The sequence below is a fragment of the Anas platyrhynchos genome, chromosome 4 (assembly GCF_047663525.1).
Source record: "Anas platyrhynchos isolate ZD024472 breed Pekin duck chromosome 4, IASCAAS_PekinDuck_T2T, whole genome shotgun sequence".
Lineage (NCBI taxonomy): Eukaryota > Metazoa > Chordata > Aves > Anseriformes > Anatidae > Anas > Anas platyrhynchos.
Window position 1 is genome coordinate 61,132,022 of NC_092590.1, and position 26,785 is coordinate 61,158,806.

Sequence of the window (26,785 nt, forward strand, 5' to 3'; positions counted from 1 at the left end):
CGATTGAGAAACCAACAAAAATACCTTGAGGAATGATGTTAGTGAATGTTCTCATAACATTACCAGTCCAGTTCCTGAGTACTTCTATAAACAACATTAGAAACTGTGTGGCCATTTCTCTAAAACGGAATGTTTGGAAGGAGTGTTAGTGGAGCTTCTTCGAGATAACCTAATGCTATATGGAACTGTAGCCTTCAGCAAGTTAGATTTTGAAGGTCAAAGCTGAATCATACTGTCTGCTCCAGGCAGGGTTTGTTCGTTGATTATGTGACTTCTTGGACACTACAATATATGGTGAATACTAGTGGCAAACTCATAGTGTTCTGGAAGAACAAATTACTTACTAAATTCAGTGAAATGATCTCTTTGCTATCAAAGCTGACTGCAGAAAGCATATGATCTGGAATCATGAAACTAATTCTGCAACAAGATTGTATTAGCAAATGACTTGAATGAATGAAATTTGCTTTTCAGCGATGAACAAGTGATAACTGTGTATTTCCTTTTAACTTTCATTTGTTTAAAACTGCACTTCAAAATAGGCAGTTCCTGTTTTTCTTGATAAGAGGGTAACATGCACTGGGTAGCTTTCATTATGTTGAACTCTACCAGTGTTTAAGAAGACATTTTCACTATAGCAACTATTTTAATACAAGAAAAATTGCCAGGCTGGAGGGATCACCTGTGGGCAGAAAAGATACAAGCAGCATTCAGACCTGTGAAGTCATTGTGTGTGTTTTCTAACCATACTCTGAAATGTATTTGTTTGACTGAGATGTTCTGGCTTTCATCTTTTCTTTTTTATCTTTATGAGAAATCTAGCAGTGAGTGAAAAGCGTTACCTGTATGTGTTGCAAAGTTTAGTTGCTCTAGTTTCAGTTAGTGATCAGGATGCGTAAAGCAGGACCACATGTGCTCTGTTACTGCACAGAACATCGGCTTTTGCACAGCCTGTAGGAGGTGAGCCTGGCTTACAGAGTGGCCAAGGAAGGAGGGCTAGAAGGACGTCTGAATCGTTTCAAAGGCTATAATCATAAACCAAGTGAAGCGCTTGCTTAGCTCCTGTGCTTTAACTTCATGAAAGGAAAGGTGGCTTTTAGAAGCTGTGTAGCAGCTTGCAATATTCCTGGTGGTAACAAATACTACTGATTCATCTTGATGGCTTAAGAGCTTTTTTGTCCTTTTGTAATCATAGAATATCCTGAGTTGGAAGGGACCCTTAAGGATCATCAAGTCCAACTCTTGACACCGCACAGGTCTACCCAAAAGTTCAGACCATGTGACTAAGTGCACAGTCCAATCTCTTCTTAAATTCAGACAGGCTCGGTGCAGTGACCACTTCCCTGGGGAGCCTGTTCCAGTGTGCAACCACCCTCTCTGTGAAGAACCCCCTCCTGATGTCAAGCCTAAATTTCCCCTGCCTCAGCTTAACCCCGTTCCTGCGGGTAAACGGGGGAGCCACACCAGTGCTATGGCTGGAGGCATCTGAGCTTGAATCAATTTCAGACTCATTGCTTGGAAGGAGACAAAGGTGCTGTCTGGCCAGGCTAACCTCAGCTCTACAAGCAGTGTGCCACCGCAGTAAGAACTCATTTCCATTGTGCTGCTTAGTCCAGGGGTCAGCCCCAAATCCTCAGCAACCAACATGTCCTAGATCTCCTTTTGAACTAGCAGCATTAGAGACACCAAACAACACTGGGAAGGTACCTGGAATATTCCTCAGTTAATTCTAAAAGAGATCCAATCAACACCTTAACACTGCTCGTTTATTCTCCTATTTATTTCCCACCCAACAGCCTCGTTGGGCTAACTCCTGGATGACAGACAATAAATTGTTACTGCTTAGCATTTACTAGAAAGCTTAAGATTCTAGTTAAAAATGTGTTTTTCTGGTTATGGTGAATCAATATTTCACCTACCCTATAGAGAAAGACAATGTTGACTCAAAGGTGCCTTTCTGCTCTCCTTTTCTACCCTATTGTTTCCATATACACTGCCTGCTGAAAACACTCACCTTTCTCATTGGCCTTATTCTAAAGTTACTTTTGTGCATTTTCACATACTGGATCCCTAGTGGTTAACTCAATTTTGTAATTCAGACTTGAAGTGGACTACTGTCCTTTACTTGTAGTTATTATACAGCTAGCTTGTTCCCTGTGTATGGTTACATGATTTTGCAAACATAGCAACTGAACATCAAAGCATTATTACTGTACTGTCTATCAGTCAGATGAGTCATGTCTTCTTTCTTTTCATCTTTAAAAAAAAATATCTTTCCAGAGTGTTCTGAGCTAAGCTTGTATTTACTCTATGTTTTGGAGAGTTTTCTTCCTTAAAGAGTTGCCAGCTCCTAGGGACGTGGTGATCTTGAGGGTCTGCCATACAGAAGGTGATGCCAGTTGCCTAGTCAGGTGTAACCAACCCAGTGTTAAACTCAGGAGAACAGGGTGGCCTATGCATTATTTGTTAGGTTTCAAAAGTTAATAAACCACTGTTTAATTGCCTGTAAAATTTAATAGTTAAAATCAAATTTTGTGTTGGTAAGCATTTTGAGTGCTTCACTATTGCATCTGAGAGCCAAAATGCAGTAACTACCTATCATGACCATATTCTTTGTAGGGAGAAACCACAATCATTTCAAAATTAAAGGGATTTTTAATGGTATTTTCATCATTAAATCCTGGGTAGTATAGCATTTTCTATTCTGTTACAATTAATGTGTGCCTTTAAAACTGGGAGATGGGAGGAAAAGAGAAGGAACATTGAAACTGACTGCTGTCTTCTGTGATGCATCTGAGACATGTTTGATATCACATGCACATTGAGCTTTATATTTTTGACTCCTCTCTTAATGCAAACTGGCTATATCATTGCATTTTAGTCTTGTTCGTTTTGATGTAAACAGAACAGTTTCCAGTAGCAGAATGGAATTTCTAGGCTGTTCTATTTGCTTCAGGAGTCTTGAGAGTTACTAGTTAATACAATAGAGAGTTTTACATGTAATACGTAGATTTTTAATATACAAACTAATTTGTGCAATCTCTAAGAGCTTTGTATCAAACCATTAATGTGATATTTAGAAACCTTTTTACCAAAAAATCTCTAACTGCAACATTGCAGTTAAAACTGCAAAACTGCAGTTAAAGCTAATTGGGTACAGTTATTTTACATAATTTAGTGCTAATTTCATTCATCTGACTTCTGAGCAACTTTGTAATTTTGATTTAGGCTTCAGAGATGTGGAAGAATTTCAAGTTTTTCGTTAGGTTTCTCATGATGCAGTATTCATTTGTTCTCAAGCTATGTGACATTAACAAACGAGATGTACATAGTCATAACGTGGTGAATCCTGTTCTGTTTTTTCCTCTACCCTTCTGTATTATTCTGAGTACAAGCTAAGTAAATTCAAGTACAAGTTAAATTGATGGGCCTCCGTGGGCTAAGTGTACTATCAGTATTGAGTTGTCAGTGTTGAAGTGTCCTAATAGAAATTGGTGATTAAAACCAGCACCAAAGCCTTTCCATGCTACGATGTAATTGGTATTTGAAGCTTCTGGGTATGAATGCTTTATGCTTTAGTAGGTCCAAAGCAAGCTGAGACCTTATCTAAGTACAGTCCGTAACAGCAAGTTGAATGTGGGTTGACTAGCTTTTTAACATAGGAATGCTAGTTTAATTTACATATTTAATGACTTGCGAAATTTTCGTGACCGTATATAGTGCTGTCAGCACTTAATTGCATTGATTTTTTGTGGTTTTTGTCTTTGGCTACTATGCAGATTACCTGGCAGCAAAAGGTGTGGGTTTGGGGGAGTTCTAAATAGTATATAATTTCAGGGTGGAACATCGTATTAATTCTAAGTTGCTTTAATTTTTTTTCCACCTAAGTATTGCCTTCATTATATAGTGGTATCTGGGCAGGCTTAGACACTAAGTCTAGTTAAGAAGAGATGAGTAGTAAGTACTACCTGACTGGCAAAGTGATCAGCCAGGAGGAAGAGAAATCATTAGGAATATCAATCTATTCCAGTCACTGACTTCATTGTAATTCTGAAGAAATTGTTAGGGGTCTCAAATTTTAATTGTTAACCTGAAAACAGGGTTTTTTGTCTTCACTGGAATTAAGAACTAAAAGGTAAGTGATTTTAATGAACTCCTGAACTGGTTTGGGGTATGTCTTTTTTTTTTTTTTAGGGTAGCTGATTACATTTCCTTCTAACATAATTTAGTGTGGTCACTGCTGGGATGAGAACTAATGGTATCTATAGACTGCAAACTGCATCTCTGGACAGAAACATTTAAATGGCAATGAATCAGGCCGCAGAGCTCAGAAACGCCTTTGCTTTAATTTTTGCACGAGACAAGCTCCAGAGATGTTGCAGCAGCTTAAAGCCTAACCTTCAAAATATGTGAAGATATTTGACTATGGTAACTTAAAGTTGAAATTAAACGTTGTTTGAGGATTTTAGGTGGACTGTATTGATAACTGTTTTATTCTGGACCAACTAAAAGAACATACTGGGGGGCTCCTGTGTGTGTAAAAAAAAGAGGCATTCATCTGCTTTTTACTGTTAATATCTGGATTGTAAAACAGACGATGCTTTTACTTAGTACTTAACTGGGGAGAAGCACCTGCGGGTAGATTTGACTCATTTAAGTACAGTTACATAACCTTTGATACAACATTTTTTAACCAGTTTGCTATCTTTGGGCTTAAAAAAAAACCCACAACTTCAAACTAACAGAAGATGTTGAGATTCATGGCAATTTATCATTTTGTACTGGAGTTAGGAGTAGTAGAATTTTGAACTGCAATCTTAAAAGTAAAATATTTGCTCTTCTGTGTCTCTTTATTAAAACTTTTTTCATATTATTAATGAATGAAGACAACAAATACAGTGGACAAAAACTGCACTGCACAAAGTTTTGAAGCAGAGCTTTGCCTAGTTACTGATCAGGTGAAAGAACTTGCTGAGAAGTTGTGATGCAGAGACAGAATGAGGGCTTCATTTGCATATCTTCTTGACAAATTAGTAATTTCATTTTTCAATAGGTTGTTGTATCCACCAACATTGCCGAGACATCATTAACAATAGATGGTGTGGTGTTTGTGATTGATCCTGGCTTTGCAAAACAAAAGGTAAATATTATGTCAGTTGTGTTTCCTTTAATGTAGGAAAGATACTGAAGTCTGGTTTGCTGAGGTAACTCTTCTGTTGGTAATCAGTGACGAGTGTTTTGCAATAGAAGTCTTGATGTTGATTTTTTTTTTAGACTTAATGATAGGTTTGTACTTCGTCTGTAAGCTTAGCTATAACAGTCCAAAACAGCGTAGTACAGAAGAACTTCAGTCTCAAAAATTGAAACATGAGGATTTTTAGAGTTAGGCCTGGAATATAGAATTCACTTTTCATTTTGTATTGTGTCCATGTTTGAGAATGCTGAGTTAAAACTAAGAAATACATGAAGGTCATGCGAAAGTAAATGAAACTGCTGCTAGAAGTCACCTTTTGATTTAAGTTATGTTAGTGTGGAAAACTTCAGCACTTAAATGAGAAGAGCGAAATAATACCTAGGCTAGTATTGTGTTCTTGTCCGTACTCAACAGGTGCTGTTGCAGCCCTAAAGATCTTAAGTTACCAAGCCTTTCTTGAAGCATTAAAGGAGGTGCAGAGGAACTGGAGTATCTTGCCTGAATGCAAACCAAGAACTAATTAAAGATTAAAATTAAAGTCTCTTAAACTTAATTGAATTTTTCACTGGTAACTGTCTTCATAACTTGGTTTCTTGGGCTTTGCCTTTAACATTCATGCACGTTACCAGCTTTTTAAACTTCTGCAAAATGACAGAGACAGCAGAGTGAGTACAGTTGGTGCATCTTCATGCACCAGTTGCAGTTGCCATTAATTTGAATTCTTTTCACAAGTAGTATTCTTTTCATTGGAAGTAGTTCTCTAATAAGGACTAATGTTTTCGTATATGGCTTATACCCATTCATACCAGCAGGTTAAAACACGGACTAGAGAAGGTCTTCAACTGAAACTTAAGTACTGTTTTTTAACAATATCTTCTATCCATAAGCTCTAATGAGTTGGCAGGGCCACTGTTTATGTATAACTGCACTGGGAGTCTTACAGTAAATTCCAGCATATTGTGTACTGTGACAGTCCACATGTGCCCTTCAAATATAGTCTTGCTTTGTCACCAGTGTGATTTTTTTTTTTTACAATTGCATTCAAGCCTTAATGTTAGATTTTTCTGACCTTTAGAACATGGTTATTCAACCTTATAATTGTATCAAGACAACTTGTTTTTGCATGGAATTATTTGAGCATCAAGAGTGTGTTTAGCACTCTATAGAACAAATTGGACACATTAGTTCTGCCATGAAAATCTTATCTAAAAATACACACACATTTAAGGAGAATGGGGAGCCTGGCAGAAGATGTTAACAAATGAATAAAACGTAAATGCTGTTTTCTAGGCAGTTGTATTTGAAGCTTTCTGTCACTGATCCAAAGGCTTCTGGAGCCAATTTTTTTCTTCCTCTCAGATGCATACAACTTAGGATTTCCTAGTCAGAAGCTGCATTTAAAAACAAATTTAAAGCCATCTTTATTTTTGAGATAAGTCTTATCCATGAGTGATGTTCATTCTTCTTTTCCTGCTCCAATTCCACTTTCAAATAGGTGTACAATCCCCGTATCAGAGTGGAGTCTCTCTTGGTGACTGCGATTAGTAAAGCTTCAGCTCAGCAGAGAGCTGGCCGTGCTGGTCGTACTAGACCAGGCAAGTGCTTCAGGCTTTATACAGAGAAGGCTTACAAAACTGAAATGCAGGTAGGTTTACCTCTTCTTAGAGAGCATCTGTAAGAACATGCAACTGATCCGGGTAGTCAGTTGCTATGTTACCAAGCAAAATCACAATGTGCATGCTGGTTTTTCCAAGTACTTTAAACTAGACAATTGAATTTTCTTTTTCCTCTGCACAGGACAATACATACCCGGAAATTTTGAGGTCTAACTTAGGATCTGTAGTATTGCAGCTCAAGAAGCTTGGTATAGATGATTTGGTGCATTTCGATTTTATGGATCCTCCAGGTACCAGTTTCATATTCTATCTTCTCTACTGCAGGTGTTAATTTCAACGTCTGCAATTATTAATTTTGCCGAGTATTTCATAAAATAACATGAAATATTTTTTGAGTGTTTCTTACTGTGATCCATAAGGAAGTTTTTGTTTCTTTTAGTACTGTCTTACCAAAGCAAGTATTTTAATATTACAGCTTGTCTAAGAGCTTTTGATGGAGCCAGGAAAACTACTGAATGCCCCATTGCAGGGGATTTGACAAAATTACGTACATTAGAAAAACCTATTACTGAATGAATTCTTACTCATCACCTTGATTACACTTTCTAATTGTGCATCAGTTAACTGCACGTAAATAAATTTGGCTAGCATTTTTAAAGTTGAATACATGTTTTTGGCTCAGTCTATGAAGTTAAAGTGGATCTCTCTTCTAACAGTATTAGATGTACATAAATACTTTAAAATAGCTCTGTTACATTGCAAATTAAAAACATGGGTCAGACATAGATAAATATGTCCAAGATAGTTTGTTTCTTTTCACCTGCAATATAAATGTAAGCATTTAAGTAGCTTTATAGCTCTGCATTCTTTGTTTGTACTATGCAGTGCATAAGATAGCTTTGCAGGAAGGTGTTTTGATTCTGTTACCTTTTTCTTTGTGGCTATAATATACCCTTGCTGTAAGGAATGTAGGAGTAAAAGAACATTCTTAAAGGTTGAGGTTTGTGAAAGGCCATGGTTACCTAAACCACATGGCTGAAATTTTAGGACTGTACCCAATCTATTTTGAATTGAACAGGGAAGAAGGTGGCAGTGCATTGGGAGGAAAATATTACTATGTTACTGAATATTTCACAATACCACTGCTGTCTGAATTTTGAAAAGCAGCACTCCTCAAATATTCAAAGCCTTTGATCCAGTTAATAGCTCTTTTAAATAGGTGATTGATTCATGTCTGGATGTATATAACCAAATTTGGTAACAATTTCATGTTTGGAAGCCAGTTGAATGAAGAATGAAAAACAAAATAGTCCGTGTTCTCATTTTTGCTTATTAATAGCAGTTTGATTAATGTGTCTACCTAAATCTTTCTTTCAGCTCCTGAAACTCTGATGAGAGCCTTAGAGCTCTTGAATTATCTGGCTGCTTTAAATGATGATGGAGACTTGACTGAATTGGGATCCATGATGGCTGAATTTCCGCTGGACCCACAGCTGGCAAAAATGGTTATTGCAAGTTGTGACTACAACTGCTCTAATGAGGTCCTATCTATTACTGCCATGTTGTCAGGTAATAGCAGGGGAAGAGATATTAAACAAAGTGCAGTTCTTCAGTTTGGGGAGAATTTGAGTTTTCCACATCAAAAATATAAGCCATCTGAATATATTTCTAATGAAACTAGATTTTTTAAGTGCCAGATGGGGATATAGTCAATCATTACAGGTTTGCGTGTTGAGTTTCAGATAAAAAATATTAATGTTAAGAAATTAACGTGCATAAATGGTCAAGCAATTTCATTCTTACTTTAAAGTGTATATGTTTGAGTTGATACAAGGAAATAATTCAGTCTAGTGGAACAGAAATTGTCTTAAGCTCATAGTCAGGACCGAGAATGTCAGCTCAACCACTGTTTTTAAGGCAGTGATATAAAAAATATATTTCATATTGTGCATTATTCTGCACTTTGACATGTCCTCATATTTTCTTAAGGATTATAGCCCAAGTTACATTAAAAATGCTAACTCATACATGATATGGTACATTTTAGCTTTCCCACTTAATTTAATGACTGAAAGAGTAGTCATTACTTCTAAAGGGAAGAAAGCAAGTTTCGGGGAGGATATAAATTTATAAGAGCTAACTTGTGTGCACAGCCGTACTTTGCTGCATTATGTGAATAGCACTGTGTTGTAATAGCTGCTTGTCGAGAGAGATCTCAATGAGAAAAATGTTGTCAAGCAAGCCTTGTATTTTGTTCCTTAGCTTATGTAGAACTGACTTCATTTCATAGTTGGTCTCTCTAGGACAAGCAGCAAGATGTAGTCCTTGTGGAAGTGGGGATGTTCTTATTTATAATTACTGTTGTGTCTTTAGGGTGTGTTATTTTACAAGGCTCGTCACAGTGCAGATGTACTACTGGTTACATGCTTAACTTGGATGGTTAGAAAAAAATGCTTCGGCTAAGTTTAAATCTATTGTTTTGGTTAAGTCTTACAGTATATTTATATGAAAATTTTTAAGAACAAGCTAAAATGTTTGTTGCAGAGTTATGATTGTTCAGACTCAGAGCAGATGGGCAGGGCAGAATCTTAGTTTCTTTAATTAATTGGTAGGCTTAATGGCGGCGGTGGTGGTAGGTTGGTGCCTGTCTGTTCCCCCTAACTTTTCCCTACCCACCCCAGAAATACCTACTAAAGAACAGTAAGTCTAGTGTTCTTGTCTGTGGTATTGAACTGATGATTTATCTTACTCCTTGTTCTATTTATCTTTTCCCAACCCATGGTACTTTTCTTGTTTTAGCTACGATTAATGTCTTTCTAAATAACTTTTCAAGCCAATTTTTTTTAAAGTTGGTTACTGTCTGGGTATTAACTTCTGCTCTTAAAACAAAGTATTCCTAGTATTTGTAGACTGTTTTCCAAAGTGCTTTTTTTAACCATCAGCATGACGTATGGTAGATGTGGTACAATTATGGTGCCTTAAGTGTATACACAAAGACTGTCTGGCTCTGGATAGCAATCCAAGTATTAATAGTTTGGACTAAAATGAAAACGTGATACCAGAAGAGCAGAGAATAGCATTAGAGAAATCAGCAAATTAAAAGGCTGTACTTAATTTAAAAGTTATTTTAGAAGAACTGTGGTCTCTTGCTGTGGGATTTCACATACATAACTTTTTCATAGAGCAAGTGCTGTTAATTAGTCAAAACAGTGAGATACTCCAAATTATTCTGCTGCTAACTTTTGCTTTTATTAGTCTGAAAATAAAATACTCCATATTTCTGCTTTCAAGTACAGAACACAAAATAACAGGGTATTTAGCACCTGCATTTCCATTTTCTTTACTGCATTAGTCTTTCTGATTTGTTACCATGTGAATCACTATTGCAGTGTTTATTTTTTCTGAAACTCCATCTAGTATTCAACTCAGCATACTTCTGAAGTGTAGTGTTTGGGGGGGTATTTTAATGGGAATTAAAAATAGAAACAAAACACCTCACAAAAGGCCCTTGTTTGTTAGGGACAAATGAGATGCAAAGTGTTTGGATAAGATTGGGCTTCAGTTATCAGCAGGCTACTGTAGTTTGAGGCAGCTGGGAAAAAATAAAGGATTGGTAACATCTTAGCTACAGAATTAATGCTTACTTAGCATTAATTTTATTGAAATCTGAACTCTTTAGGTTGCATCTCCAGTATGGGCTATTTAAATCTAAGCTGATATTTTTCTCCTGTAGATCTCTAAAGTGAAGATCTACTAACTGCTTTCAGTGTCTTGCTAATTCATACCAAAATTACGAGCCTGTAAGAATGTTGACAGACCACAAATACTATTGTAGCCAATTTAGTTCGTGGTCTTCAGTAGCCTGCACCTGGAAAGGGAATGTTAAAACCCAGTTTGTGATTCAAGTCAGAATAAGCCTGAGTCAGACTTCTGTGAGAGGACGTAATGACAGACAAAGCTCATCACGTTATGATTTTTATTTCAAGTAGTACCAAAGGACGGTTTAACCTTCCACCACTACCGCTACCATCACAATCTTTAGACTTCTTAATGCCTTCATTCACATACGTTTCTGTATACCAGTGCTGATAACAATACCATCTGGGGAAGATGACTTGACTTACTGGTGTGTTCTGTCTAGTAGCAGACTTGTAATAAAGCTAATGTTTGTGTAGACTATTCTAGTGCAGTATAGTTTCAGAACTACCTTCTGCACGCTGTCCATAGAGGCTTTCTGAGAATGTGAATTTGCAATTACTCTGTTTTGTAATACTAGTTCCTGGTAGAGCTATCAGCACTGGGTCTTGAACCAAGATCTGCTGAGCATTCCAGTATACATAGGCGATCTTGATGGCCTTCAGAATAGATACTTTGATGCCTACATATAGTTCTAATAAAATAATCAGGTACTCTGTAGCTTTGAAACCCTCTTGTTTTACAGATGTGGTTAGGTGTTGATGTACCAAATCAAGGTAGTAAACAGTCCAAGATGCAGTTGGAGGCCATCCTGCCCTGCCCTATGCTCTGTGAACTGACCTAGCTAGGCCTTGTTCCTCTATCTGTGAATGCGTGACTCATCGATATGGGCGTTTGTGTTGGGCCCATACCAACCTTGTTTAGTCCCACAGTGTTTTGTTCGCCCCACGGAAGCAAAGAAAGCAGCAGATGAAGCCAAGATGAGGTTTGCCCACATAGATGGAGATCATTTGACGTTGCTGAATGTCTATCATGCTTTCAAACAAAGTAAGTATGCACCCGATTTAGCTAAACTACTTGTAATTCTGTGCGTGGCCAGCTTCCATTCCTGGGTTACAAGGACAATTGATAGGCTTGGGCTTTTTTGTGCCATTCTATTGTAATCTTTAATCTTTATTATTTTTTAAGTATATAAATGATATTTATGTGCTCATTTATTTGGGAGGGGAGAAGGAAACTAGCAAAAAGATCACGTAATGAACTGTTGAGTCTGGAGACAAGCCAGGCTCTTAAATCAATGTTGGGTAACCTTGGACAGAAGGAAGGAAGCTTTCCCGTAATTAAGAAATATTGGAAGTTTGTTATCTGATACTAATTATAGAAAAACCTGCATAATTGTTCAGTAACTTTTCAGGGAGAGCAGCATGGAAAATACCTTGGATTTGGGGAAGGATGTGTTCCTAGAGTGAAAGCCACTTTTAATCCTAGTTTTTGAATACAGCCAGATATTCCAGATTAAGGCCTTGGGATGGATTGAGAGTCAAAGGGGTAATGCATCATTAAAGAGTAGAGCCATGCAGTAAACTTACCTTATTTCTATATCTAGGGGAAATATATAGTCCCCTGTAGCATAGCTACAAGTATATTTTAGCAGGCTGAAAAAGAATGAACAGGTGAATCTGGGCATTCTGACTACAGAAGAGGCACGTGTTTTAGGAAGAAAAAATTAGTGTAGTTTACCATGGGTTGTAAGTAAAAAGCTTACCGTATTCTTAACTACCAGCTAGATTGCAGTAGATGCTGCAGTTGCATTTCCTGTAAATAGCTGAAAAAAGCAACAGGCTTTTACCCTGAGTAAATACTCAGTGTGCCTTCCTGTTGCAGCTTTGATACAGAAGTATTGTGCTGAAACATTCCTAATGCTTGTCATTGGGCAGTCCAAAATCAAGGATATCTGCAGAATTGAAGTCCACACAAAAGTACTTAAAAAAAAAAAAAAAAAAAGCTGAGAAACTTGTAATCAAAAATTAGGACTTAGATACCTGCTTGTCTCTGTTAGCTTTGTAGCTAACAGGATCCAGTATGACTTGAAGTCTTGTATGTTCCTGGGAGTCCTATGCTTTATGTTTGGGTTGCTCCTTTCTCTTCCTTAATAAAGCTGGCTTTAGATTATTCACTTAAGGAAAATGTCTATTATATGTCCTCAAGAGTAATTTAATACTTGATAGGGACAGGGTCTGAATCTCCCAATACTACCTACTGGAGTTGATTTGTTTCCAAAAATCTGTGGAACCAAAATGTGGACAATTACATCTGAACAATCAAGGCGTTTGCCTGGGATACAGGAAATACATCTTTGTCAGCTCCAATTAATATTAGCGGTATATAAAAATTTGGAACAGACATGTCTAATTTAAAATATGGTTTGAACTTTGATTTTGCATGGCATACAGAATTGTTGAGCAGAAAATCAGTTGATCTTTGCTTTTTTAGGAGAGTTAAAACAGATCCAAATACAGTAAATTGGTTTGACACATCTTGTTTTTAAAATCTGTTGGAAACCGGAATATTTAAGACTTAAAATAGGCAGGAAAATAATTGCTGGTCTTTAAAATCAGTGTAACATTTTGTGAAGTTCATAAGTCCAAGCTGTGTTATATAACTTGTGTGGAAATCCCTTTTACACTTAATTGAGTGCATTTTGTCAAAGTAAATTTGGTGGTTTAAGACAAAAGAGTTTAAGACAATTTGTAGGCTGCTTAAATTGAACTAGAGGTTTTTTCCCAGTGCCAGCCAGTTAATGTCTTGATTTAAAATTTAGCCAATATGCTAGTGTTGGTATCTTCTTGCAGAATAGGTTTACCTGTTAAAGTCCTTGTGTGTAAACATTCACCTGCTACCTGAATATGTATCTTAGTGAAGAATAAGTGGTGTCAGTTTTCAAGGTAGATAGCCCTGTTTGGAGCTCATCGGTAGTATTTGCACGGTATTTCTTTCCTCTTTTCCCAACCGAGATTCCTATGAAATCGTTTTACTTATACTAAATACTTACTTGATTCTGTGAGCACTTATTTGTGTGCATACGCACACAAATGTTTTCAAATGTACTAAATTTAGGTATCAGTATTCTTGGAATAAATAGAGGAACTGTTAACATGTAATTAGATAAATGGAACACAAATTGTTTTATTTCTGGAATAGGTACTAGTCACACCTCTTTTTAAAAAAAAAGTTAACCTCCACTGACTCTTAAGTTTAGAGACCTATGGTTCTGCTGTCTTTGGAGGATGGAAAAATTTGTGGAATAGTCTTTGTTTCACTGTAAAATTGTGTCTTCTGGTATTCAGTATCAGAAGACAAAATACGGATACTGTTTATCTAAAACAATATAAACCGGTATGGATCATCTTAAAGCACACAGTTCAAGCATAAAAGAAAGTAGTATGTTATGGTACTTAGTTTTGGTTCTACTGCATAGTGTATCAAGAGGTTCAGCATTCATACTTTATCTTACAGAATAAATTTAAAATTGAGTGTGAAAATAACAAACTCTCCTTAAATTATGTAAACCTCCTATTTATATACTCTCTAATTGTATGAACTTTATAAAAAATGCAAGTCTTGCCATACAAGAGATTCTAAATCCTGTTATGCCTGTTTTTGTTGTCTTATTAAACTAGCTAAATATAGAGCATCACTCAAAGTAGCAGAGTAGGTAGGGAGAACTTTGTTTCTCAGCGTTAAATGTGCAGTTTTTGTACTTAGAGAATAGCTTAGGCTTGCTGGCTTAACAGACTTCTAACTAGTGTTATCAGTAGTAGAAGCAGTAACTTGGAGCGTGGAACGTGGAGTTCTGTTACTGATGCTCTGTTCTACCTGTCACATTTACTTAAACTGTTGTGAGGTGCATCGCACTTAGTGTTAGATTAGTATGTTTATATAGCTCTTAAACAGTTACTCAATGTCCTAAATTAAGGAGGGTTTGGTTTCTCAAATACAATTATGTACAGTCATCTTGTGTATTCATTGCATGTTACTGTTAAAAACAAGGACTGAAATGTTTATGTTCAGTTTTATCTTCAAAAACCTGCAATATAAAATATTTTTTCTAGTTTCAGGGCAGGTGCAATTTGCAAAATTAATTGATGTGGTATTTTGCCAAAACATTGGTGATTATCTATATTTTATGTTGGGAGGGTAATTTTCCTTTGTTTAGACCACGTGCTTTCTGAAAACAAAACAGTTCGGGCAAGTTATCTAAGGCAGGATATCCACCAAATAGGCCAAGAGCTGTTATCATTTATAAAGCAATTTTTTTTCTGGTTCATCTGGCTGATCAGTTGGTTAGTTGTTGTTTTATTTACTTGTCCTAATTGGATAAAATGCTCATTTTTTTAATTCATGTTTTTTAATGTTGCAGATCATGAGTCGGTTCAGTGGTGTTATGACAACTTCATTAACTACAGGTCCCTGATGTCTGCAGACAATGTACGCCAACAGCTGTCACGAATCATGGATAGATTTAATTTGCCTCGTAGAAGCACAGACTTTACCAGCCGAGATTATTACATCAATATAAGAAAGGCATTAGTTACTGGGTATTTCATGCAGGTATGTGTGCGTTTTTGTAGGGAAAACACTGAGTGTTTATGTGGGTTTTAGTGTTAGTATGGTTGCTATCACTTAAGAAAACTCAAATTTATCAAGTTATATTGTATGTGGCTAACTGTATTATTGCTTAGTCTTTGACAGGTTGGCTGTTACTCAAGAAGTAAATTGTTTACTCAGGTCTTGCTTGGAGAAGCTGCAGGCAGTCTTACTAATTTCAAAATACTGTTTCTGGTGTGACCAGTCAGAACTTGACCATTAACTTCTAAATAGTTGAGGAAGTAACTTCATAAAATATCTTGAAGTACTTTGTTGTTTAAGTGCAGAATATGTAGTTCTTAAATTATTCATAAACTGATACAGATCAGGGAAGTCTGCTACTATATAAACACTAGTTAGATGTAATCCATATAGAAGGGGAGTGTTTTATTTTTGTGTACTCTTCCATATTCATACCTCATTTTTGAGTTATGTGAGTACTGGAGTGTGGAGGGAAGTCTAATCTTGCTAATACGCAGTTTGCAAATCATTTGAAACTCACTTGCTAACCAACGAGGGTGGGAGATGGAAGCCAATCTCTTACCGCCTGGATGCTTTGCATTTCGTGCCAAGTATGTCTCCAAGCTAGAATTCAGACTTCTAAGACACAGTCCCTATGTGCTGTGTAAATTCAGCATTCATCTCTGGAGCTGGTGGAGTTGTCTGGCTCTTGCAGGCTCAGCGGTACAGAACTTTGGGTGGCAATGAGACCTCTTCCCAAAACATTGTGACAATGTTTTTCCACAGCAGGCATGTGTTCTGATGTGTCCTGGCAATGTCTTTGCTAGAGCCCGCAGAGCACCATCTCTGTGCCCTCACTTCTGGAGAATGCAATCTGGTTGTCCTGCAGAGGCTGACCAGTGCCTATGGCATTGAAAAATTTTTCTTCAGAGTTGCTCATTGAGCACAAATGGTTACAGGTTGAAAATACGACCAACACTCAGTGCTGTGCAGCTTAGTATGGTAAGCGGCTTGACAGGCACTCACTTACCGTGCCACATCCTGACCGGGACACGGGCTCGGGCACTACTGATGATTAATGCATGTGCCCACCCCCACGGAAGCAGTTTTGTCCCCAGGGCTAAGAAGCCAGCTAATCTGTAGCGTGAACATCTTTCCTGGCTTTCGGAAAATGTCCGCAAGTGCATTCCACTATAATGTGAACAGGAGATTGAAGCTTAATTAAAGTATTAAAATGGTTCTGAAGACTGCCTTGATGTACCCCTTCAGACATGCAGGCTGCTCACTGCTCAGTCTGTGTTTTTGTGGCAAGTTTTCCTCATCTTTCACTGTTCACTGGGGACACTGCAGCATGCGTTCCCACCTACACGGTTATTCTGTGAATATTTGCCAGAGAAAGAACAGCTCTGCCTGACCGTCCCTGTTGGGCCCCAGCTGGCTGAGGCAGATCTGATTTGTGCAGTTGTGCTTCTGCTTGGTAGGCTACAGTTGTTTGGACCTGTGAAGATGTCATGCCCTTGGAAATTACTGCATGGTCATTTTTTTGTCACTCAGGGTGAAACTTTTCTTCTAAAGGATACTTTCCTTTCGTGGTGGTTAGCTGTTAGCACGGGTAGTTTTTGGTTTGATGTTATGTCAATTGTCACATGCTGTGACATGTTGTGTTGCTGAGTACCAACATCACTAAATCAGTAGTGTAATGCCTGTGTTACTGGTGCTAGGTGCCTTACCTTCTTAAGTTTTGTGGCAAGCTAAATCATCCACCTGAGTAGGAATTAAATTCCTTAATAGCCAGGCTGCTTAATCTCATGCCCTGAGAGAGATCTGGTTCATCTGTGATACCCTGGCAGAGGCTTTGCGTTCCCGACAGGCCCACTGCTTGGCTGCTGTTTCATCTGTGGCCTCTTGCTAGAGGCAAGAAGGGTCTGCTCTAATTTTCCTCTCTCACCCTCCCTCTAGGGTCTTTTTCTCCACTTAACTTGCTTTGCAAATTTATTCCATATCATATTATGGAATATAAATAAGATATTATTTATATCTTGATGTAAACAGTATATAATTTTGTCATCTTCAAGGCAGACCTGTTGAGGGCATTTGGAGTCAAAGCCATTTCAGCTGCTTCCCTTCTCCTTTGATGCATTTGAGACCGTTCTATTTTGAGTTTCTTTTGCTCTTTAACCTCCGTGATAGCGTGATACCTGACCTTGGCTCTGAACCTTCTCTCGTGAATTCTGTGTTGCTTTGAGTAACCTTCAGTAGAAAATTGCTCATAAATGCTCAAAAGAGATGTTATTTATCTGTGGCTGAAGTACTGGAGTTTTGTATGCCCATTGTGCCCTCCTTTTGTGGCTATCCAGGCTCTGGCATTCAAGGGCTCCTGCTCAGAAATCCTGAGTAACAAACCGCACACATCAGTCTCTACCTGCTTGGTACAGAACACGCACTGAACTCAGTCTGAGCATCTGCAGGGCGTGTGCACCTACAGCAGGTAGGCTGTGCAGGCAAAGTAGTAGGGCCTGTAGGCAGCACGTGCTGGGTAACTGCATTCCTCAAGCTCCTGGGCAAAAAAAAAAAAGAGCATGAAGTGGGAAAAAAAGTAGCAGCCGTTGTTCTTGAAGTAATTTTTGGCTGTGTTATTTTCTGCTTTAATTGCCTGCTGTCCTAAAAGCAGTCATAAAATTCTGCTTGTGTCCATACTGTAGAGGTATCTGTAACTCATCAAGACCTGTGGCTGCTGTCTGACAGTGCAGGCCTGCAAGATAGGACCTGTGTGGTCCAAGAAGTTAAATGTGAGCTGATTGGGCTGGTAATTAAAATCTCATTCTTGGCACTACTTTGTATAATTGATGTATGTTTTGAAGACTTTACATAATCAGATTCCTACAGTAATAGAAAGGTAATAAAATTACAACATGAAGATGGTCCCCAGTGTGCTTAATGATATTCCTTTCTCTCAAGTTATGCAGAATAAAACTTTTTAATAGCTTCAGAAATGCTGTTGCATGACGTGGCAACAGCCATTTGGTATATAGTGGCGTTCTTTTCTTCAAGAAAGAAAAGGAACAATCATTTTTCTGAACTAACAAGACTAGCCTACCAAAATTAGTAGCCTTAAATCTAGTAGTTTCCTACTTTTATTCTTGTAAGCGTATTTGGCTTTAGAGTGTTTGACACATTTAACAGAAGGTACCTGGTTGAGCCCTCTAGCTCCTGTGATGTGATGGATAGTAACGTAAGCATGCTTAAAAGTTTATGGGTGGAAGGGAGACCTAGTTCGTAACCAAGCTTTGACAGCCTTGAAGCTGGTGTTGGAGAACTTAAACTAAAACCTTTTGTTTATGGTGGCTGTGTTGATAGAAGTGTTACAATTGTCCCTAAATTATCAACAGGTGGATTTTCTCAGTCTGCAGAGTAGCCTGTTATGGGAAGAGATGCGTGGGTTGGTTTGAGTCCTTATCATCCTTTTAGGGCATGCTTATACTTCTGGGGAGACCTGGTAGCAGCATTCCAGAATGTCGGGGGGGCTGGGGAGGGACTGTCAGGGACTGTAGTGGTATGACAATGGGTAATGGCTTTAAACTAAAAGGTTAGATACAAGGAAAAAATGGTTTGCTATGAGGGTGGTGAGGCACTGGCATAAGTTGCTCAGAGCAGCTGTGGGTGCCCCATCCCTGGGGGTGCTCAAGGCCAGGCTGGATGGGGCTTTGGGCAGCCTGGTCTCTTGGGAGGTGTCCCTGCTCATGGCAGGGGGATGGAATTACATGTAGGTGATGTTTAAGGTCCCTTCCAACCCAAACCATGCTTTCACTCTTTGTGTAGCTCCATATGTTGTATAGTCAGTATTGTTAGTAACTCACCTCCCTCTGTAGTCTCATTCTCTGTTCAGGTAGCTTAATTCACGTGTTTTATACTAATATGTGACAAGTTCCTCGGGAATCTCAAGGCTCAAGTGTGCTCCATTAGCCATTGAAAAATGACCTTACTAGATAGACAAGCTCAGTATGATTCTTTAGTTTTTGTGGAAGGTTCTTTTTGTACTCTGGAAAAAACACACATCATTGAGTCACAGAATGATTGAGGTTGGAAGAGACCTCTGGAGGTCAGCTGCCCAACCGCCAAACCAGGCTTCTGTGAAAACTGAATTGGAAAAGTGTCCGATTTCAGAGCTTGTTTGTCAGGTCCCCCCTGTACCTTGATGTCTTAGCATCCATTAGCAAGAATCTTTTTCTTGGTTAATTGTTTAATCTTCAGAGCCAGTCTGCCATTTGAAGTCCAGTGGGAGAGATCCAGAGGAAGTTTCTTCTCTTTTTAATCTTACTTTCTCTTTAAGCAAGCAGATGTCAATGTGCTTTTTTTTTTTTTCAGCGGAGTAACTTGTTTTAGTTGTCCTACAGATATGAACTTCGTGGTTTTTGTATTTTTAAAGATGTAATCTTATTTCCTGTAGTTAGCTAGCCAAGATCATGTGTCAGCATGGTATTGGCTTTGTCCCCTGCTCCCTGTATTCATTTAGGATAAAATTCACCTCTGCCTCTTTTTTTCCATCCTTTCCAACTCCCAGCTCCCAGGCTTGCCTCCTGTGCTGGCCTTTCCATCAGAACTCCGTGTCACTTGATTTAACTTAATTAACTAAATAAAATAGCAGAAGACAGAATTCTCTGTCAGATCAATGGGTTACATTGACTTGTTGAAGGGTCAAACAAGCAACAGAGCCTTACATCAGGGAGGGATGGGGTTATGTATCTACAAGCAGGAGAAAGGAGAGGTGGGAGTTGAGATCTCCCTTTTTGGCCTCAGGGAGTGACCATGCTGTGTTTTACAGGCACTGAATTGCTTGCAAGCCACAAGCCACGAGTGCAGAGGTGTGTAAGTTTGTATGCTGTGCCCTGGGTGTCCTTGTGTGCTCCCTTATGTCAGCCTTGGTGCTTGGCCAGAGCCCCTTCTCAGTGCTTTCAGCACAGTAATCTGGCAAGCCGCTTGTGCCTTTAGAGAAGAATTAGGATTATCTTTGTCATCTGTGCTGGAACAGCTTGGTCCAGGAGTGAGCAGGGACATGCAGTAGCTGGTAGTTGGATCCCGTTGCTTGCTGTGGAGCCATAGATGGCTTCACTGTGCGTGCTTTGTCACAGTGCTGCCATCACCAAACCCAAAATTCTTCATCAATTTGTCTGCTAACAAGCCTGCTTAATAGTAGAATAAATACAGTAGGCTTCCTAGAAATCACAATAGTATGGAACTGCTTAAAGGTGACTGACCCTTGATAGCAGTGCTTTAATTTTTTTTTAATTGTGGAGTTATTCTAGTCCTCTGGAAATTGAGAACTGACTCCGTTGTTCTGCAGCTCTTTTTGCTGATATCCTTAGTTCATTATGTCAGAAGCTTTTTACTTTAGAATTGCACAAACTAAGAAATACAAATTCTTCTGTGGATAGAAATGAGGCAAAAAAAAAGTGGTAGTATGCATTTGGGAAGACTAGGTGCTGTGACTTCACTGATTTTAAGACATCTGAGTGAGGTTGACATGCCAAAGGTAAATTGTATTGGTTTACATTTAACAGTACACCTAAAATGGATAGTTCTGTCCTTTTTTGGGGGGAAGAAAAGCAGCTGAAACACTCAGAGACTTGTATACGTATCCTTTAGTTCTGAGCTGAAAAATGAAATTGATTTTTCAAAAAAAAACCAAACAACACCAACAGAACATGCATAATCTAGCACCACCATGTGCGCTGTTATTGTGCCAGGTCTGAGACAGATGAGTTACTTGTCTGCTCTGTTTTGCAGCTACGCTGCTATTTAATTTTGCAAATGTTGGATTGAGTTGGATGAAATTAAGCCTGAGTTGTTACGGACAGTGTGCTGTTAATCTCCATTTAAAAGAGCTTCTGTTGGCTCTGCAGAGTTGAAAATAAAGTAGCAGTGTAATGTCCAAAGTCTTGAGTGAAAAGATCTGCAGCTTAGAGGAATATTGTTTCCATCACTAAAATGCCTTCTAGGTAGGAATGTTATGGTGCACCAGAGAGGCTTGCTGTTTAAAGGAAATAATTTGTTACAGATGTGATCATGTCCTGATGTCAAGTTTGAGGTAGTTACTGGCTTTAGAAATCCTTGGGTTTTAACCTAATAGGTGGAATATATCTTTGAGGAGGTGGGAAAAAAAAGTGAGATACGTAGGAATTAAGAGAATGAAGAACACGGTATGTATTACAGAGAGCAGTTAACGATCTGATTTAGAAATTGGTATTGCAGACATCTCTTTTTAGCCATTGTCCTGCTTAATCTTTTTATGTTTTTTATGTATATGTGATGAAGTTATTACTGGGGTCATCTGGAATTCCTAGTATCAAAAGGTTAATTTTAGTTACCTGTGCCGTTAGATTAACTGCTCTTAGAGAGAACATCCTTCTGAGGGAATCTGACTGCTTTACCAAATCTTAATGAGCTAGGTATCAGACCATCTCGGTGAGGCAGGCATTATACTTCACAGGGTGAGAAGCTTGGTCAGAGAGAGGTTAATTGATTTTTTTTTTTACCAAGGTCACAGCAGAAGTGTGTTGCTGAAACTACATTTTTCATCTCTGAAGCTCGTGCTGGAACAAGACTGTTCTTATTTCTGACATGCTAAGCTTCCCTTTCTTACTGGACTGACACCTTTTTTTTTCAGGCTCACTGTGTGAGAGGATTTGCAGAATAATACTTGCAGCAGTAAAATTACAACTGAAACACTGCATTAATAAAAACTTTAGAGGATAACATTGTGGCTTACTGGTCCCGCAGTACAGTAGCTAGCACAAATTAAGTGCTTAAAGTAGTTGTCCATACTAGACCACAGCTGACTTTGTTCAATGTTAACAAACCTGTCCAATAAATACCCCCTTCCAACACTTCTGTTGGTTTCAGGGCTGCTGTTGTAAATAATGATCCTTCTCTTTGGGTGATAGCTGTGTTGGCATGCTGCTTGAATTGGTTATTAGCAGATGCACTCAGGGCAGTGAGCAAAAACATCTGGCATCTTGATTGTGTCTATTTTTAAAAAGTGATTGTTTGAAGTGGTCAAGTCATGTACCAAGTTTAGATGAGGTTTGAAAGTTGGGATAACACTTTGGATGACACTAAAACCAGCCAGCTTGAAATCCCTTCAGCTCAGCTGTGATAACGAATGGCTTTCTCTTTACTAGGTGGCGCACTTGGAGCGAACAGGGCATTACCTAACAGTGAAAGACAACCAAGTGGTGCAGCTGCATCCTTCCACTGTCCTCGACCATAAACCAGAGTGGGTGCTTTATAATGAGTTCGTCCTTACAACGAAGAACTACATCCGGACATGTACAGACATCAAGCCGGAGTGGTAAGCAGAACAGACCTACTGCAAAGCTTTTTTTCTTAAACTTGTGGATATTCCTGTCACTGCTCATGAATCCAGTATTAAAATAGGCTGGGGAATGATGATGGTATGGGCTTGGGAATTCTTGGATGACTAAATGTTTTGTGGATAGGTGTTTCTGTTCTGGGAAGCTGTGTGCAAAACTCAGATGCTTGGGCTCTGTGTGCAGTGTGTGGGGAGAGACCTTTGACTTCAGAACTGTTCTGGTAGTAAGTCAGGTGGGGGAAGCTACTTGGTGGTACTAGGTCTGGGAGTATGTCCTAGCACCCACTTGTGTATCTAAATTAAGAGGTGCCTCTCTTCTCAAGATCTAGAACCTCTCATGGCAGTAAATGTCTGCATTTTTTGGTAAAGATCTGAGCTTCAGTACTTTCTTAAGATACGGAAGATGTGGTAATACTGGTACAACCTGCCTTGTTGTAATACGGTTAGTCACTAGGGTGTATGTGCAGATCTCCTCTGCAGACAGTGGAGATCTGAATCCTCTCATCCATCTTGAAGGTTGTACTGTGAAGCTGTAAGCTTGGGGGATATGGGAGGCATTTCAGCTGTTGTTGAAATTTGCATAGAAAGAGTTTAAAGATTTCTAAGTCAGAAAACACAACATATAGGACATGTTCCTTAGTGTTTAAATGGAAAATATGGGCTTGAATCCTTCCTCAGAAATCTTTCTGAACAAGCACAGTAAAGCCCAAAGCAGAATCATATAACCTTTCTTGGTTGAGTTTTTAAGCTTGAAAGATTTCAGAATGAACTCTTAGTCTTGCACAAACTGATACTTAGGTGGGCTTCTGTGACTTCTGGACTTCGGCATTAGCAACAGGTCTGACTGCAAGGGCTGTTATGGTGTGTACCAGAGAAGCAGTGTGGTCTGTAAGGGACATGACTGAACAGGAGAATCTCGTTAGACTTAAGTGTGTGGTCTTTTGCTGTGGTCTTGGGCACAGGATGAAATTTAAACTGAAATTTAAATGCGTGTGCATGTGTTTAAATTTTCATTAGCCTCTGAAATGCAAGACAGGCTAAAAACAAAGGATAATCTTTGTTTCAGTAGTGGAGTTTATATAGGATGCATCCTAAAGTTGGAGTACTAGTAACAAACTTTTCCTCTTTTGGCAGGCTGGTGAAAATTGCCCCTCAATATTATGACATGAGCAATTTTCCACAGTGTGAAGCAAAGAGACAGTTGGATCGCATCATTGCCAAACTTCAGTCCAAGGAATACTCACAGTACTGAATTTATGCTTTGAACTGAAGTTATTCAGAGGACAGCTTTAAAAGATGAATGGATTCAAAGTTCAAGTTGTGCTCTTCACTTTGGTTCAATAATGGCCTTTTATTTGAAAGCTTTTTAATTTTTCTTTACAGTAAATATTCCATTCTGATTTCATAAATTAAACATTTATGCCTCCCTTTTGTGTTGACACTGTAGCTCATACTGGAAAAGCTGATCAATGTTTTGCAGTTTATTGAAAGTAGTTCTATATATAACAATGTTATAAGCATTTCTTTAGAAATGGTTGAAAATGCTTCTAAAAATGTGATTATCGACCATGGTATGCATGATCGTTGTAATTGTTGACATTCCTTTTAGAAGTTGTGAAATGTTACAACTTGTGCTTATGTAGACACAATCTTCGGCTTCAGTACAAAGGTACTGACTTCAATAAAGTCTATTTATACTAATTTTGTGCCACAGTATGTGTCAGTATTTTGATTGTTTGGGTGAAGATGTGAGAAACTGTGTAGTCTCCTGTTAAACTGGTGTATTACTGACACAGCAGTAGTTTAATGTTAAAAAGCACAGATGCTTCCACAGCAGGATTGTGGTGACATCAATATAATACATACAGAGCTAATTCCTTGCAAATTTCTTTTAAGTTATGTAGGGAAACTTTTAAAAAATGAAATGGCATGCAGACTTCGGAGGATGCTTTCTTCAGGCGTATTCCTGCATGTTTCCTAGGCAGAACCATAGTAATATGTCCTGTAGAGGGAAGTGTCGGTGGCCAGTTCAACTTGCCCTGCTGGGCAGTGTTGGGCTGCAGTTTGATTGACACAAATAATCCCATAAGCCATACTGCAGGTCAAATTAAATCTCACTCTTGTCATTTTATAGTGATTTTTAGTGAAATACAACTTGACAGCATTTTCAAGATGGGATAGTAATTTGATGTGGAAATTTTAGTAGGATTCTTTTTCCTGAAATGCAATTTATGTGGTGGGGAGTGGAGAAGTTTTGATTATTTTTTAGCAATGAAAACGGTATTGTGAAGGGAAATGTCTGAAGATGACAATAAGTGAATTTATAACACATGGTGGGATTTATGGAGTGTGTGTGGGGGATTTCTCCCACCAGAGGGGCTGTGAGATGGGCCTGTGCTCCTTGGTGGGCTCTACTGCTCCATGCAGTAATTTCCAGCAGGAAGGAGGAGGTAGGTGGCAGCCTTCATAAAATGTTGAGCTCAAGTTTCGAGTTATTTAAAATATAGGTAGCCTGAACTTTGATTTTTAAACTTGTTAAATTTCTATACTGTGAATTTGTTTTACAAAGCTCTGCTCTAGCAAGAAGTCTCATGTTCAGTGTGTGGGGTTTCATAACCATTTGCTTGTCCTCTTTCTCGTGAGGGAAGCAGAACGCTGAGCAGTGGCTGTTCCCGCATAAGGACGTCTAGGATTTATGCACAGCCTTCAGCTAAATGGTGTAGAGCCACCTTCTGTGCAACTTTTCCCAGGCATGGCAAGGCCCATGAGCGCCGCCAGTTCCCAGCATGAAGTCCCACAAGGACCCCAGAACCAGCTGGCGCGAATCGCAGTCGCTTTGGTACCGGCGAGCTGGGGAGCAGATGGCTGCGGCCGTGAGTGGAACTTGACAGTGGAGGGACTCTGACCCGTCCTGTTCTGTTATTTTTATAATTGTCAAACCCACAGACCCGGCTTGGGCAGTGACAGCTGAGCTGGGATCTCTCTCCTCTGCACTTTGACTACCAGGAGTGCAAACACTGCGGGCCACATCGATGCCCTCTGACAGCTGTGCCCCCTGCCACCCTCCAATTAAGTTGGTGACACCTGTGCAGGCCACCCACAGGTGTCACTGGCCTGACTGGAGGGCTGTTGGATTGTGCAGCTGTCAGCAGGGACAGGAGAGGCTGAGTCCTCTTACCTCGTGGTGGAGGGAATGTGTGCCATGGGCAGCAGCTCGGCTCCTGGGGGCCTGCTGGGGTCTGCTGTGTGAGAAGATGCTGAAGCTCAAGCATCTCGGGCATCTGGTGGATGTGGTGCTTGCGTGACACTCGTATATGTCACTGTGATCCCCTGGGAAATGCTGCTATCAGTGAGGGATTGATGGGGGCAGCTCCTTCACAGACAGCTCTGACTGGTGAAGAATGGCTCAGAGGTTGGGGTGTCCTGGTACTGGCATTGTGCAACCTGGTTTTACTACACAGTGCTCATCTGTAACAACTGAGGGTGTTCATGGGGTTAGGGCAGTGAGAGACCTGCTTAAATCTGTGGGCACCACTGAGTTACTGCAAATTTCACTTCAGTTAGTAGTTCTAGAGCCATAGAGCATGTGGGATGGGAACAACTGAACTACGGTAACACCTTCTATGAAGGAGTAATGGTAGGGGTGGCGTGACTTGTTAGACATCTTCTAGATCCTACAGGGAAGAAGTGTCAGGGACTCTCAGCTGCAGTTCTCATAGGGATGCAACATCTGCATGCAGAATTACTTGGTTTGGAGCATACTCCTGTTTTTTCATAAGCATTTTGAAAGCTTTAAAAAAAAATGCCCATTTTTCTGATAGAAAAAACTGTCAAAAACAGTTTCCCAGAGACAGAAAAGGAGACTAAGAAAGAGAGCCATTAATTGGGGTGCTTCATCTATGAGCATATTCAAGTCACCGTGTGCTTTGTTGAACAACTCGTACTCATCATAGCTTTGATTTTGGCTGCTTGTACTGCAGATTGCAGTAAACAGGAAAATAGCTGGAAATCACAAAACAGAGGAGTTAGCCAATGTTAGACAGAAATTAAGGTTCCCATGCTTTTTTTGTGTGTGAAATGACAGAGATAAAATAATTATAATCTTGTTTTTTTTTCCCTTTAAGCTAACAGTAGTGCTCAAACTGTTCACCGTCGTTTGCTCAGAATGGGCCAGGTCTGTTCTAGGAAGTGTCAGTGAATGATGGTGAAAATGCGCTCTTTCTGCTGCCAACAAAGTGAGGGATTCTGAATAACCTCTGTTTTAATACCAGCTGCACCTGACCAGCTTCAGCTGCTTGCTCT

General features: G+C 39.1%; 1 protein-coding gene across 1 annotated transcript in view; it reads left to right on the top strand.

The window, feature by feature from the left end:
- The window catches only part of DHX15 (DEAH-box helicase 15), a 45,933-nt gene extending 21,749 nt beyond the window's left edge, over window positions 1–24,184 (top strand). The window contains exons 7-14 of the mRNA XM_027457311.3: window positions 5,054–5,140; window positions 6,690–6,839; window positions 6,992–7,100; window positions 8,188–8,379; window positions 11,431–11,553; window positions 14,927–15,117; window positions 22,293–22,462; window positions 23,618–24,184. Of these exons, the coding sequence (XP_027313112.1) occupies window positions 5,054–5,140; window positions 6,690–6,839; window positions 6,992–7,100; window positions 8,188–8,379; window positions 11,431–11,553; window positions 14,927–15,117; window positions 22,293–22,462; window positions 23,618–23,735 (1,140 nt within the window). The 3' untranslated portion in view covers window positions 23,736–24,184. The remainder of the gene's footprint in view (window positions 1–5,053; window positions 5,141–6,689; window positions 6,840–6,991; window positions 7,101–8,187; window positions 8,380–11,430; window positions 11,554–14,926; window positions 15,118–22,292; window positions 22,463–23,617) is intronic.
- Window positions 24,185–26,785: the final 2,601 nt, after the last annotated feature.